Here is a 15,733-nt window from a genome sequence, read left to right on the forward strand (position 1 = left end):
GGGCTGGGGCGGCGAGGGTGAAATCTCTCTGGCAATTCGTTCGTTCGTTCGTTCGTTCGTTCGTTCGTCACCGCAAAGCGCGGCCATCAGCATCCAATGGAGAATGAGAAACTCGCAGGCGGCACAAAACGCGTACGGCTTCTCATTGTGAGACGGCCGTTGTCACGACGACCACCAGCTTCCAACTGCAACCGACTATTGCCATCGTCTCCGGCCCCCTCCACTATCAACGCTGATGTAATAACACATTTTTATGGAGTTTTTCGCACACACGCATGAAAAAGAGAGACTATCAAATATGGCAGCTGGGTTCTCTTGCCGTCGCCCATTTTCCTCGTCCCTCTCTCTCTCTCTTTTTCTCTTTCTCTCTCTGTGGTTGTGTGTGTGTGTGTGTGTGTGTGTATGCCGAGTGGATCATTTTCCCGAACGAAAGACGGGGCCGATCATCGATGGATCATGTGGAAGCGAAGCGAATGAAAAAATACGACTAGTCGTCAGAGAAACGCGTTCTTTACCTTACCGTTGCAACTGCTCCCCTCCCCCCCTACCCCTGCTTTCTGCTTGTATAAAAAAAAATAAAAATAAAGAAAGAAAAAAGAAACAAGTGAGCGGAGAAGATGAGAAGCCATTTTTATTTCCTATTTCTTTCCTTATTTGATCCTCTTGTCATCCCGCCGAAGCTTTATTGCCCAGCTTCCCTTCCTTTCTGCCCTCCCTCCCCCCTCCCCCCTCATCACACACACATACATACATACATACACACACACACACACAATGGCTTTTCCTCCTTCTCTTCCGCCTGTGGCTAATCTAATCATCACTACCAGTATAGATTGCCTCTCCTGTCTACCTCCCCTCTTTGTTTCTTTTGCTGTGCCGTCGTTCATCCATCGGCATCCGTTAGCCGAACGAACGAAGAAATTCATGCATTTTCTTTCTCCCTTTTAATGGTTGATGTGTTTTGCGTGTATGTGTTTTGAACATTCAAAATTCGCGCTCAATGTCCCCCAGTGTCGTATTCTCTTCTTTTTATAGAAAAGGCCGCCAACGAATGGGGTCTCTCATTATCTCTTCCCTTTTTATGTTTATTTTTATTTTTTTAAAGAAGAAGAGGAAGAAGAAGAAGAAAAAAATAGAAAATTGCAATTGAAGAATAAGCCGAACGATTCAAACGAGACGACCATTAAAATATCGGCCTGTCATGCGGAAGTCAGTGTGGGGAAGGGGGGGGGGAGACGGCCGGATGTTTTTCAATTTCTTTGGCCTATTTCTTTCCTGGGTCCTTGTCCGTCCGGCTCAAGGCGCGTCCCTCGTTATTATTTTTTGGCCGGATAGCAGAGGTTGGCAAGACGCACGGGAAACACACAAGAGGCAGAGAGGCAGAGAGAAATTGTTCACCGTCACAAGTTGGGACACGCGTGTAGTAATGATTTCTCTTTTCATCTCTCGTCATTTTTCTTTGGTGCAGTTGCTACACGGGTCAGATGGGCAGCGTCAACATCATCAGCGCCACCTTCTCTTTCCGCCATTCTCTTTGCCACTCTGATTGTCTCCACAGTCCATCCATCCGTGTGGTTTCTCTTCATTTGTTTCAGATTTTCTTTGAGATTTTGGTTTCGTGTTCCCCCCCCCCCTTCAAGTCGTAGTCGTGTGCGATGTGCAGCGACGAAAAGAGGGAAGTTGGCAACAGGGAAACAAATCGCTGACTCGGGTTGTCGCCGTCATCCGAGCGTGAAATGCCTGACGGGTCAGACACACCACGACAGCACGACACCCACAGCGATACATGGACGATGGATAGAACAAGTTTATGCCCACTTTTTTCTTTTCTTTTTTTCTTTTCTTTTTTTCATCCCCTCATTGCAAACATCCCCGAAACCAGTCCATCCGTCCGTCTGTCCGTCCGTCCCCCCCTTTTTTGTTGCGTAAGGCGCATCGGCTCAATCGTGACCAGCTAAGCAATATATTATTGCATCGCTTGCTGTCTAGAGATAAAATAGAGATAAAATAGAGATAAAATAGAAATAAAATAGAAACCAAAAGAAAAGGGGCATGCTACCGTCCCTCCAGCTGTCAAGTCATGTCGGCCACAAGCAGCGCGCACACACACACACACACACACACACAAGGGGCGTAGTCCAATTGGCGAGTATCGAATCGTTTGCCACGGCCATCATCGTGACACGCGTTTCCTTATTCGTTTTCGTTTCTCTCTTCGTCTTTTGACGTGTCGCTGTGGGGCGGGTCTTTTCTCTCTTTTTCTGTCTTTTTTCTCTCTTTTTTCTCTCTTTTAAAAAAAAAAGGAAGATGAGCAAAAGTCTATTCCTTTTCTATGTCCGCCCATTTTTTCTTAAACACACGCGTCAATCGATCCGTGATTCGTCCGACAATGCGTTGCAGCAATGCCCTAAACAAAAACTGATGAACCATTGGCCAAGCGCTGATTACCAGACGAATATTAGGTCGTTAACGGCGAAATCAATCCATCTCTTCTTTCCTTTATTTCCCTTATTTCCTTAATTTTTTTCTAAATGTTCATCTGATGGAATTGTTTTTGATATTCATGTCTCCATTTTTTTTATTTAATTTTTAAAAATTAGAATTGATTTTTTACTTGGATGACGCATCTAATTGATTTGTTTCTATTCTATTCGAAAACAAAAAACAAAACAAAAAAACCAAAAATAGAAACGGATTTACCATCGGGATTTCCGCGCATCACGTCATGGCCTGCCCAATTGCCCGTCGTCGAAAAGGGTCGGACTCATCTGCTCGAGTGCGGCGCTTCCGGCATTCCGGAACCTTCCATTTCGTGGATTCGCGATATGGTGCCCGTCAATCTCTCCAATCCGCGCTACCAGCAAATCGCATCCGACTCCAAATCCAAAGGTATTTCCGCTTGATTCTTTCCGTTTCTCCTTCCGCTTCCACATTTCACGAGAAAAAAACGACCAGAAAAAATAAAAAACCTTTGACAACTCCGGGTCCGCATTTCAAAGCGGAAATGTTCGTTTGAGCCGCATCCGACTTGTATTTTCGTCTGCTGTTCCTGATCTGTCTGCCTCTCCTCTCCTCTGCTACCACTAATAGCGTAATAGGAAAGAGCCAACGTATAAAACCGTTTAGAGTTTGTTTTTGACGAGGACCCCCGGTCGTCTTGCTGCTAACCAACCGTTACATGATTCGATGACTGATGGCTCTACTTTTGAGCTCCTCCCTTTTCTTTTGCCCTTGCCTTTTTGAACCCTCGCTTTTTGGGGCCTCGCTTTTTTGAGGCCTCGCTTTTTGGGCCGGCCGTTATACGAACGAATGACTTTGCGTGTGTGTGTGCGCGAACCGGCCGTCTGCCAATGACGTGATTGATTCCCGTTCTCCTGGAAATCGTTTTCCACTTTGCGGTTTTCGACGACGCACCGATAGCCCCAACCGGATGCAGCCGACCGGCTTTTCACTTCAAAGACGATCGATTCATTAGATTATGGACAGCACACATGTTCAGGCTGCTGGTCCAATTGACTTTTTTCTTTTTTTTTTTTTCGCCTTGCCCAGCCCAGCCCAGCCCATTTCTTCAAAGTTGATGTTTCGATCAGCAAGTAAAGTCTGTTGTGATTATTCGATTCGAATCAGGTTCGCTGCAGATAACCAACAGCGAAGAAGAGGATCAAGGCAAATACGAATGCGTGGCCGAGAATTCGCTCGGCATTGAAATATCCAACGTGTCCACCCTGCACGTCCGAGGTGAATTTTTCTTTTTCAATTTGAAATATTTTTTTTATTTATTTATTTTTTTTTAAATTCATTTGCAATTCACGTTCAACTAAAAATGAAAACAAAAAAACAAAAAAACAAAACGAAATCAGTTCGACGAGTACCTCCGTATTTCTCGATGCCTCTGCAATCGATCTACGAGGTGAAACCGGGCTCGTCGTTGAACATCACTTGCGTGGCCGGCGGCTCGCCCATGCCTTACGTCAAGTGGCGCAAAGGCCTCGAGGATTTGGAGCCGGAGCATTCGCTGCCCATTGGTCGCAACATTCTCGTCTTGGAAGACATACAAGAGTCGGCCAATTACACTTGCGTCGCCTCCAGCAAACTCGGCCAAGTGGAGAACACCACCTTTGTTCGAGTCGAAGGTATTTGGGTTTTCGTTTTGGTTTCTTTACCAGTTTACCCCGTTCGTTTATTCATTGGCAACGTCGTCGACCTCTTGATCGAAAACAGAATTGCCGTACGCGCCGTCCAATGTGCGCATCTCGGAAATCACGGCCAATTCGGTGCACATTAGCTGGCACTATGACGGCCCGCCCAGCGAAGCCGTCGAATTCGTGATCCAGTACAAGCCGAAATTGGCTCCCGCCTCGGACCATTTGGAAGTGGTCGGTCTCAAGACCAATTACTACACCGTCCAGGGCCTCTACCCTTTCACGGAATACGAGTTCTACGTGGTGGCAGTCAGCGCCATCGGCCGCGGTTTGGCCAGCACGGCCACCTTTGTCACCACCGGAGAAACAGGTAAACCCAATTTGGCTTCATTTGGCTTGATTTGGATTGATTTGGATTGTTTTGGATTGATTTGGATTGATTTGGATTCATTTGGAGTCACTTGAACTCATTTGGAGTCACTTGAACTCATTTGGAGTCATTTAAATTCATTTGGAGTCACGTGAACTCATTTGGAGTCACTTGGAGTCACGCACAAGTCGACAACAAATGAATGGAGAAAAAAATAAAAAAGTCCTTGTGCGGTCCGAAATGGACTGAAATGGACCGCTCGATTCACTTGTGTGTGATGAAACTTTGCACTTTGCCCCTTTCCGATTAACCGACCAAACATTTTGACATTTTTGCATTTTTGCATTGCGTTTGCGGCTTGTTTCTAATCGATCCGCTTCCCTTTGAAGCCGATCCCACGTACGGAGGACCAAGTAAGTTCCTAATTGGGATAACACATCCGCCCGATTATCAGTCGTATACGCAAGTTTCCTACTTTTTGTGTAGAGACGAGCAACTTTTCTTTTCTTTCTTACATTTTCTTAGTTTTTCTTAGTTCATTTTTCATTTTTCATTGAAATTTTCTAACCATTTTGATTTACACTTTAATTGGCATTTTGCATTGCCTCAGCCGCCCAGTTTAGCATTTTGCATTTAGCATTTAGCATTTAGCATTTAGCGTTATGTTGACGGTGATTATGATTTTGGCTTGTTTTTTCGTTTCTCCGTATTGTTCTGATATCTTATATTATGAATATAGAATAAAGAAGAGAAAGAAAAAAAAAAGGGAGATGAAAGGAAGGAAAAAGTTGGCCACTCGAGAAGAGAGACGACGACCTACTCGACATCTCGAGTGCTTGCCTCGTTAACTTTCATTTCTTCTTTGCCGCTTGTTTGTCCCTACTTTACAGTCCGGCCTCCATTTTGTGTTTCTTTGTTTCTTTTCTTTTTCGTTTTTGCTTGTTTTTTTTTTATTTAAGGCTCTTTTTTGTCTTTTGTTACAGCACTTTGTTGTTTCCTCTTTGAATTTGAATAGTCTCAACTTTTGACAGCCAGATTTTTGAAAGAAGAAGGTTGAATTTGGTTTGCTTTTGTAGGTTGCGTTCGTTTGGTTTGATTTTGGTTGTGTACATTAGGTCGATGGCGTTGCAGCCATTTTGATTTGATTCTAATTTGATGATGTCATGGTTTGAGAACTGCCTTACTGTACTGTAGGAGCAATGGGAGGAGTTTTGTGCCTGCCCATCAAATGAATTGATGATGATGATGATGACGATGACGTTGTTTAATGTTTGATGCTTGTCGTCTAGAACCGGGAACGGCTCCGAAAAACGTTCAAGTGAGACCATTGAGCTCGACGACGATGCTCATCCAGTGGGAAGAACCGGACACGCCCAACGGCCAAGTGATTGTAAGTGACCGTCCTAGCGTCCTAACGTCCTAACCTAACCTAAGTCAGCCATTTTGCTCTTTATTCTATTTGTCTTTGCCTTTGCGTTCTGCCTTTCGTTCTCTTTGCGAATTTGTTTCACGCCGGCCGATTGGAGACAACTGTAAACAAAAAGTCATTTAACAAAATGTTGATTGATGGTAGGGATACAAAGTGTTTTACACGACCAATCCCGGACTGGCCATCGCCTCGTGGGACTCTCAGGTGGTGGACCACAATCTGTTGACGACCATCAGCGATTTGACGCCCCACACGATCTACACGATCCGCGTGCAAGCCGAGACGAGCGTCGGCAGCGGGCCGCTATCCGTCCCCGTCCAGGTCAAGACGCAGCACGGCGTGCCCAGTCAACCGACCGGATTGAGGGCCATCGACGTGTCGGCCACTTCGGTGTCGCTCGAATGGGCGCGGCCGCACCACACGGGCGAAAATGTCAACAGCTATGAGCTCTATTGGAACGACACGTTCACCAAAGTACCTCCTATTACGAAATGTCCCCATCGTGTCCGTCATTTTTATTATTTATTTATTGATTTATTTATTTTTGTTTGTCCAACTGTCCCCACCAGGAGAAACATCACCGGTCGTTGCCCGTCAGTGAAACGTACGTCCTCAACGGCCTCCAGCCCAACACGCTCTATTACATTTGGCTGGCGGCCAAATCGAAACGCGGCGAAGGAGCCACCACGCCACCCATTCCTGTACGAACGGACCAATACGGTAGGTCGACCTCACCTTCTCCTTTCTTTATTTTATTTTTTATTTTTTTTTCTATAAAAAACAAAGACAAAGGGGGGTAGGAAATAAAAGAGAAAAATAAATGGGGTTTCGACTAGGGTCGGTCCACTCTCCACTCGCGCGCCCTCTTCACCCCTTTCCCTCCAATTGCTCCTCCACTTGCCTCGAACGCTAATCGACTCGCCTTGAGCCTTGAACGAGTAACAATCGTCAAAGCAGACGCACGCGTCGTGATTGAGTGTTCACGTCAACGAGCCAACAATCAACACGATGGTGGTTGTTGTTGTTGTTGTCGTTGTTGTCGTTGTTGTCTTGTCGAGATGCTCATAACAAGCCAACACAAAATCAAAACTAAAATAAATCTATCCAAAAAGGTAAGTGGCAATGTTTAGACGTTCGTATTCGCAAGCAACCCCCACCATCACCACAGCACATCGCTCCTACACAGTGATGCCACGCCAGTTTGTTTTTTTAAATGATTTGTTTCGTTTGATTTCTGAATATTGCGCTCTCGTTGCATCACCGCACCTTTTAGTTTTTGCCGATTGACTTGTAAGAACGTTTTCATTCAAACATTCGTTGGTTATCGATGCGTGTGGCGGCTAGTAAGGGCCAGCAACTCATCATTGGCATCGCTATGTGCATGTACATCGTATCGTGCGCTAACCAATTGTTTTCTGCCAGACTTGAATTTGTAAGACGAGCCATTGATTGAAGCGGCCAAGTTTGATAGGCTACTGTTAAGATATCGCACTACCCGACTTTCATCGGCCTTTATATCATTTCAATTGACACGATTCAATTGACCGACCTTTGCAATTTTTTACTTATTCGTTGAATTATTTTGTTCGTTTCAGTTGACGAGTCATGTTTTCTTTTATTTATTTATTTTATTTGATTTTTTTTTTTTTCTCTTCCATCCCATTCGGTTCACCCAATTTTGTTGTTGCGTCAACATAAAAAAACAAACAAAAACAAACCAAAAAAACAAAAACAAAAACAAAACAAAACAAAACAAAACAAAAACAAAAATAACCGTGAAATGTCGGTATCAAGTGCCGACGGCGCCTCCGCAAAACGTGCGAGGCCGAACCGGAGGACAGCAGTTCGGTGCGGGTGATGTGGAGTGCCCCGCCCGTCGACAAACAAAACGGCCACATCTCGCACTACAAGCTCTACTACGTGGAAGCGTCGAGACCGGACAAGGAAGCCATCGAGATGATGCTGAAAAGTCCGTTGCAGGACGGCACCGAATTCAAACTGGAGGAGCTCAAAAAGTGGACGCAGTATCGCATTTGGTTGCTGGCCGGCACGGTGGTCGGTGACGGGCCGCCATCCGAATCCATCACCGTCCGAACGCAAGAAGATGGTACGTTTCACTGGACATGTGTGTCCCCTTCTTAATGCTCTCCGCCTAACGTCTTTGACATCACTAACGTTTAACGTTTCAGTTGATAACATTAACTAACACACGAGTATCGATTAGGACGTTGGTTGATTCGATTGCAATTATCGCCTCTATCTTAACATCTCCTTTTCACTTTGACTTGGACCTTTGACTTTTCTTTTTTTTTTTTTGTTCTTTCGGAAACAATCGACGCGTAAGATAGTTGTTAAGATTGTCGAAACGAATTTCCTTTGCTCTTTGACTTATCCCCCGCACTTTGTCAACATCTTTGAGAAATTGTTTCTTTCACACTGTCACTTCGTTGTCTCTATCCTCTTTCTAAGATGCTCAAGATATCCAAGTTAACCAAGTTAAACAAGTTAAACAAGTTATTCGAGATATTCAGTGAATTTCGTTCTAGTCATGTCGCCTCATTTGAATAATAGGCAAAAGTGTTGGTTGGCAATCGCTAAATGTGGCTGTCGCACAAAGGGATGATGCAGTAATGTCTTTTTCTTTCTTTCTTTCTCTCTCTCTTTCTCTCTCTCTGTCTCATTCTCATTCTTTCTTTTCTCTTGTGGTGTCTGCCAATTTATGCTGCCTCTTCTATTGCGTCGTACTTGGTTTCACACAAATCATTCAAACCGAACCGTATTCGCACAAAATGTCGCAATCACAAAAATCACAGACTCCGTCATTGGTACAGTGCCTTTCTTTTTTTTTTGATTTTTGATTTTTTTTTTCTCATCCGTCGTTCTTTCATAAAACAAAAAAAATTCTTTTTCATTTGGTTTTTGAATTCATTCATTCATTCTTCAATTCGTCGTTGATTGTGGTTTTCTCGCCGCTGCCCCATATCTCAATTCTTCACATTTAGATTGACTATGATTCTGTTTCACTTTCTAGTTATTTATTGACAAGAATGTCTTTCTTCTGTCTCTGTCTCTCTTAATTCACCTTTTTTCTTTATCTCCATCACTTTGCTTTTTCTCTCGTCGGGTTTGAAAATGTCTCGCACCGATTCAAGTGTCGTCTCGTTTTCGTTTGAATTTCGTCGTTGGATTTTGTTGTTGTCTTGTTTAGCTCGATCCTTCAACTCTTTCCTGTCTGTGTCTCTCACTCTCTCACCTGTCTCACCTGTCTGACACTGGCACTTTCTTAGTCTACGTCGTCGTCGACATTGCCTTTTCACACTTGTTTCGTGACGTGGACTTGCTCCTCTTCCTTGCCACTGACTCGCTTTTCTTTCGATTCTTCATCCACACCTTGGGCACATCCCACCGTCACGTCACCTCACGCACTTCCGGCACTCCCCTTCCTCACGGTCCAATTTGCAATTGATCAGCCTTACGTCACGGGGTAAGAAGATTGTCTTTCAAGTCGATAGAAGTTGACTGTGTGCGCACGTCGTCGTCTCTTCGTGACAGGCGACAAGAAACGAGACAACATTCGCGAATCAATCTGATCACAGGGACAATTTTTCATGTCGTTTTCTTTCTTCCTTTTTCAAATGTTGTTTCCGTCTGATCTCTTGGCACTTTGATCACTTAGGCTCAGTCTACGCTGCTGCACCACTTTCATCTCACGTATCACGTAGAATGTCACCAGCTTTTTTTTTTTTTTTCGTTTTCAATTGATATCACATTTTTTTGGGAAATTCGTTTCAAACATCAGCACCGACACCTATTTAACTTGTTCACTCGCACCTTTTTTTTCAAATTATTACTTTTTTTTTCTTGAACGTTCAACTCGCACACGCACACACATCTAAGCGCTTGTACTGCGGGTGCTTCCGGCAGATGGCGAGTAAGTAATCAATATGTGTAATAACACGAGCGTGCGCCCCTCTTCAAAAATATGAAACTCCTCTTTCCTCTCTCTCTCTCTCGTCTCTAAACCCCCCTCCCCTCTCTTTCTTTGTATCCTATTAACACACAGGCACCAGGTCGAGCTCTACAACAAACACGACGACGATCATATCGTGTAGTCAACTTTTTTCTTTTCTTTTCGTCGCTTTATTTCATTTTTGGTTTTTGTTTACCCAACGTTTCGTCCTCGCTCTTCCCGTAAGAGGCCGAAATGGTCCTCCGCAACGCCATCCCACGCCTTAGCTGATTTGATTGATTTATTTTTGATTTTTGATTTTGATTTGATTTGATTGATTTCCGTTTTCCGTTTTCATTATTGAGTCGAGTGGCGTTTAGTTTGGAAAGTGTTGGGCCAGTTTAGCGATGCGTAGTGAGTGGCTTTCATTTGAGTTGGCTGGAAATGCGCGTTGGATTTCCGACAGGAAACGCATCGCTTGTGCAACAGGACCGATGAACTCTTCAAAATCGAGACGGAAAGTAGCGTGTGGTGACTCTACTCTCAATTCCAATTCAAATTCAAATTCAAATGCCAATCCGATCTGGGGAGGGAAGTGGCAAAAGACGAATGGCAATGAAGGGGGAAAATGATCCTTGCCATCCTATCCATCCAATGGATTGAGCCGTCCAACTCCTTTCCTTCCTCGACCATCAACTTGTACATCATTCCTTTGGTTTTCATTCTCTTGTTTCTTGTGTCTGTTTGTCCACGTGTGCGGCAGAATAGATGCCTCGTTTCCTCTCTATCAAAACACATTCGAATGAGTTGATTCGTGAATTCATTTCCTCTTTTTTCAATCCTTCCCAAACCCATTTTTTTCTTTTCCTTTTTTTTTTTCTTTTTTACTGCCACCTTCGAGTCGTTTGCATATTAAATTGTCAAAAAAAAAGAAAAACAAAAGAAAAAAAAGGAAACTCTTGTTGGAACGTTTTGCGTGTCTTGTTTGCTGTCGTCTTTGGTCAACACAACCCATAACCGTTTCTTTTCAGTTTCAATTTTCTCCTTTCATTTTTTTCGTTTTTCGCCGTTTCATTTGTTTGTGTCGATGTTCGTCACGACTCGGGTTTCATTGTTCAATCGTCAACTAATCGATTTTTGACTGCGCCGCTTGTGCTGTCGATGTAGTGCCCGGCGATCCGCAGAAAGTGACCGTCATCTCGGTCAACTCGACGTCCATCCGCGTCGAGTGGAAGCCCCCGGTCGAAAAGGAACAATACGGAATCATTCGAGGCTACCAGATCCACGTGCAGGAAGTGGACGCAAAGGTCCGTTCTTTCTTTTTTCTTTTTTCTTTTTCTTCCACTTTGATTTTCCTACGTGTTTGATTGTGCAATATGTTGGTCGATTGTTTGAATAACGTGCAACGTGGCATTCAAAAACGAATTTAGGATGCCGTGGTGGGCCAGCCGTTGCGCTACGATGTCGGCGCCGTCGAGGAGTACACGATCGGCGGCCTCCAGCCGGACACGTCTTACGCCGTGCAAGTGGCCGCTTTGACCCGGAAAGGCGACGGCGCTCGGTCGGCGCCCAAGAGAGTGACGACACCTGGCGGCGTGCCCAATCGGCCGGCCGTCAGCCTCAAGATCGTCAAAGAAGAGCCGACCGTCAGCGTGGAAGTGGTTTGGAGCCGGCCCACTCAGACGTATGGCGAACTGAAAGGCTACCGGTTGCGCTACGGAGCCAAGGAGGTCGGGTCGTCATCGTTGGGTTCGTCAGCCGTCGAGACGAACGTCAACGAGTTGCTGCTCGACGGGCCGCAGATCCAACATCGGCTGATCGAAGGCCTCGAACGCGGACTCGAGTACGAATTCCGCGTGGCCGGACGCAACCACATCGGCTACGGCCAGGAGGCGGTGCAGCTGCTGCCGACGCCGGAGGGAGCGCCGTCGGGCCCGCCCACCAACATCACGTACCGTTTCCAGACTCCCGACGTGGTGGTGGTCCGCTGGGACGTGCCGGCGCTGGAGCAGCGCAACGGCCGCGTGATGGGCTACCTGATCCAGTTCTACAAGAAGGTGGACAACAGCGTGGTGACGGAGCGCAACGTGTCGGGCGCGACGGGCAAGGCCGTCTTCACGTCGCTCGAGGAGAACATGGACTACGAGTTCCGCGTGCAGGCGCGCACCGGCAAGGGCTCGGGCCCGTTCAGCGACCGGGTCCTGTTCCGGACGGAGCGCGACATCGTGCGCGCGCCCATGGCGGTGCGCGCCATGGCCACCTCCTTCTCGTCGGTGGAGGTGTGGTGGGACACGGTGCCCGGCCGCGGCAAGGTCATCGGCTACACGGTCTTCTACACGATGACGGCCGTCGACGACCTGGACGAGTGGCAGCACAAGTCGGTGGCCGTGACGGGCTCGTGCGAGCTCTCCAACCTGGAGCGCAACTCGCAGTACGCCGTGACGGTGGCGGCGCGCACCAAGTCCGGCTACGGCCGCCTCTCGGACAAGGTGACGGTGACGGTCAAGCCGGAGGACGTGCCGACGGAGCTGCGCGCCCACTCGGTCAGCACGCACTCGATGTCGCTGTCGTGGCAGCAGCCCATCCGGCTCAACCCCGTCAACTACAAGGTGACGTTCGACGCCGTCAAGGAGTTCGTCGACTCGCAGGGCATCACGCAGACGCAGCCCATCGCGCCGCAGACGTCCATCTGGTCGCCGGACACGCTCACCTTCTCCGTCAACGAGCTGTCGCCCTTCACGACGTACAACGTCAACGTCAGCGCCGTGCCGCCCGACCGCTCGTACAGGCCGCCGGCGCGCATCACCGTCACCACCCAGATGGCGGCGCCGCTGCCCATGGTCAAGCCCGACTTTTACGGCGTCCGCGACGGCCAGCAGATCACCATCATCCTGCCTCAGGCGTCGGAGGAGTACGGCCCCATCAGCCACTACCTGCTGGTCGTCGTTCCGGAAGACAAGCGCAACGACCACAAGCAGCCCGACCAGTTAATGAACAGCGATTTGATGCAGGCCGGCGGTGGTGTTGGTGTTGGTGTTGGTGTTGGTGTTGGTGGTGCTGGTGGCGGTCAGGCGGGCCAGCAGGGGCACGCCAATCTGAAGGCGGGAGCGGCCAAGCCGTCAGAGGAGCGCAGCCAGCCGTACGTGGCGGCCAAGTTTTTGCGGCGCAACGTGCCCTACACATTTTTGCTGGGCAACGGCCAAGAATTTGAAGGCATGCTGAATAGGGTGAGTTTTGTATTTTTGTTTGTTTTTTCGGGGTTTTGTTCACATTTTCTTCATCTTTATTTCAATTGTTTTGGTTTTTTTGTGTGTCGTTTGGTCTCATTTTTGTCTCATTCGTCTCATTTTCGTCTCATTTTCGTCTCATTTTCGTCTCATTAAACAAAAAAAAAAAAAAAACAAAAAAACAGAAACTGGACAAGACGATGCGATACCGCGTCTTTCTAAGGGCCGTCGTCGACACTCCGCACAAACACCTGTACACGTCCAGTCCGTTTTCCGATTACTTGTCGCTGGACATGCGCGAGGCTCCGGCCGGCGAACTTCCGCAGCGGCCCAACCCCAACGTGGGCAACGTCGACTCGTCTTACGTGCCCGTTCCGTCGGACGCCGAGGAGGCGGGCCTTTTGTGGATCGCCCTGGCCGCGTCGGGCATCGTCTTCGTCCTCCTGCTGGCCACCGTCGTGGCCGTCTGCTCGCGGAGGCGTCGCCGCTCGCCCAAATCGTCCGACCACTCGTCGGTCACCAAGCCGCTGATGGGCGGCGGCGGCGGCGTCGGCCTGGCCGACGCCTCTCTGTCGACCGGCGGTGGACCGGGCGCTGGCGGGGGCGTGGGCGTGGGCCTGCCGCCGCCGCCTGCGTCAACGACCCGGTGGAGCTGCGCCGCTTAAACTTCCAGACGCCCGGCATGGCGTCGCATCCGCCCATCGTCATCCACGACATTTCGGCGCACATCGACGCCCTGAAGCTCAACGACAACCTCAAGTTTTCGCAAGAGTACGAGTCGATCGAGACGGGCCAGCAGTTCACGTGGGAGCACTCGAACGCCGACATCAACAAGCCGAAGAACCGCTACGCCAACGTGGTGGCCTACGACCATTCGCGCGTCGTTCTGGAGCAGGTGCCGGGCGTGCCGGGCAGCGACTACATCAACGGCAACTTCTGCGACGGCTACCGCAAGCGGGACGCGTACGTGGCGACGCAGGGCCCGCTGCCCGAGTCGTTCGCCGACTTCTGGCGCATGTGCTGGGAGCAGAGGACGTCGACCATCGTCATGATGACGCGCCTGGAGGAGCGGGCGCGCATCAAGTGCGACCAGTACTGGCCCGGCCGCGGCTCGGACACGTACGGCGTCGTCAGCGTCATGATCACGGACGTGCAGGAGCTGGCCACCTACTGCGTGCGCACCTTCCAGCTGCACCGGCTGGGCACGAGCGAGCACCGCGAGGTCAAGCAGCTGCAGTTCACGGCCTGGCCGGACCACGGCGTGCCCGACCACCCGGCGCCCTTCCTGCAGTTCCTGAAGCGGGTGCGGGCGCTCAACTCGGCCGACTCGGGCCCCATGGTGGTGCACTGCAGCGCCGGCGTGGGTCGCACGGGCGCCTTCATCGTCATCGACTCGATGCTGGAGCGGCTGCGCTACGAGAACACGATCGACGTGTACGGCCACGTGACGGTGCTGCGCGCCCAGCGCAACTACATGGTCCAAACGGAGGACCAGTACATCTTCATTCACGACGCGCTGCTGGAGGCGGTGACGTGCGGCGACACGGAGGTGCCGGCCCGTTCGCTGCACGCCCACCTGCACGGCCTGCTGCAGCCGTGCGTGCAGGTGGCCGACGGTGGCGGTGGCGGTGGCGGCGGCGGTGGCGGCGGCACCAGGGGAACCACCAGCGGTGGAACGCTGTCCAACATGATGACCGGCATGCAGCACGAGTTCAAAAAACTGGCCGCCATACGGACCCAGCCTGGCCGCTTCGTCAGCGCCAGCCTGGCCGCCAACAAGCCCAAGAACCGGCTGGTCAACGTGCTGCCCTACGAGTCGACGCGCGTCATCCTGCAGCCGATGCGCGGCGTCGAGGGCAGCGACTACATCAACGCCAGCTTCGTCGACGGCTACCGCTACCGCAACGCCTACATCGCGACGCAGGGCCCGCTGGCCGAGACGACCGAGGACTTTTGGCGCATGCTGTGGGAGCACAACTCGACCATCGTCGTCATGCTCACCAAACTGCAGGAGATGGGCCAGGAGAAGTGCCACCAGTACTGGCCGTCCGACCGCTCCATTCGCTACCAGTACGTGGTCGTCGAGCCCGTCACCGAGTACAACATGCCGCAGTACATCCTGCGCGAGTTTAAGATGACGGACGCCAGGGACGGCCAGTCGCGAACCGTCCGCCAATTCCAGTTCACCGACTGGCCGGAGGAGGGCGTGCCCAAGTCGGGCGAAGGTTTCATCGAGTTCCTCGGCCAGGTGCACAAGACCAAGGAGCAGTTCGGCCAGGAGGGGCCCATCACGGTCCACTGCAGCGCCGGCGTCGGCCGCACCGGCGTCTTTATCACGCTCAGCATCGACTTGGAGAGGATGCAATACGAAGGAGTGGTCGACGTGTTCCAGACGGTGCGCATATTGCGAACGCAGCGACCCGCCATGGTGCAAACGGAGGTCAGTTTCACTCTATTTATTTTTATTTGATTTTTTTTTTTTATATTATTCTTATTATTTAGTTATTATTTTCATTTGTGCATAATTAACCTAATTATTATTATTTTTAATTTTTTCTTTCTCCTTTTCTCGATCATTGATATGATCTTCTCCTATGGCTTATTCTAACACCTACA

The 15,733-nt window shown here is 49.3% G+C and overlaps 1 protein-coding gene across 1 annotated transcript in view; it reads left to right on the forward strand.

The window, feature by feature from the left end:
• The window catches only part of LOC116929630 (tyrosine-protein phosphatase Lar), a 38,581-nt gene that overhangs the window by 21,384 nt on the left and 1,464 nt on the right, over positions 1 to 15,733 (forward strand). The window contains 14 exon segments of the mRNA XM_045178601.1: positions 2,689 to 2,889; positions 3,628 to 3,738; positions 3,861 to 4,133; positions 4,222 to 4,512; positions 4,902 to 4,925; positions 5,802 to 5,902; positions 6,086 to 6,415; positions 6,511 to 6,661; positions 7,736 to 7,767; positions 7,769 to 8,048; positions 11,058 to 11,197; positions 11,321 to 13,117; positions 13,303 to 13,679; positions 13,754 to 15,557. Coding sequence (XP_045034536.1) covers positions 2,689 to 2,889; positions 3,628 to 3,738; positions 3,861 to 4,133; positions 4,222 to 4,512; positions 4,902 to 4,925; positions 5,802 to 5,902; positions 6,086 to 6,415; positions 6,511 to 6,661; positions 7,736 to 7,767; positions 7,769 to 8,048; positions 11,058 to 11,197; positions 11,321 to 13,117; positions 13,303 to 13,679; positions 13,754 to 15,557 — 5,912 coding nt within the window.

The sequence above is a fragment of the Daphnia magna genome, linkage group LG8 (assembly GCF_020631705.1).
Source record: "Daphnia magna isolate NIES linkage group LG8, ASM2063170v1.1, whole genome shotgun sequence".
Lineage (NCBI taxonomy): Eukaryota > Metazoa > Arthropoda > Branchiopoda > Diplostraca > Daphniidae > Daphnia > Daphnia magna.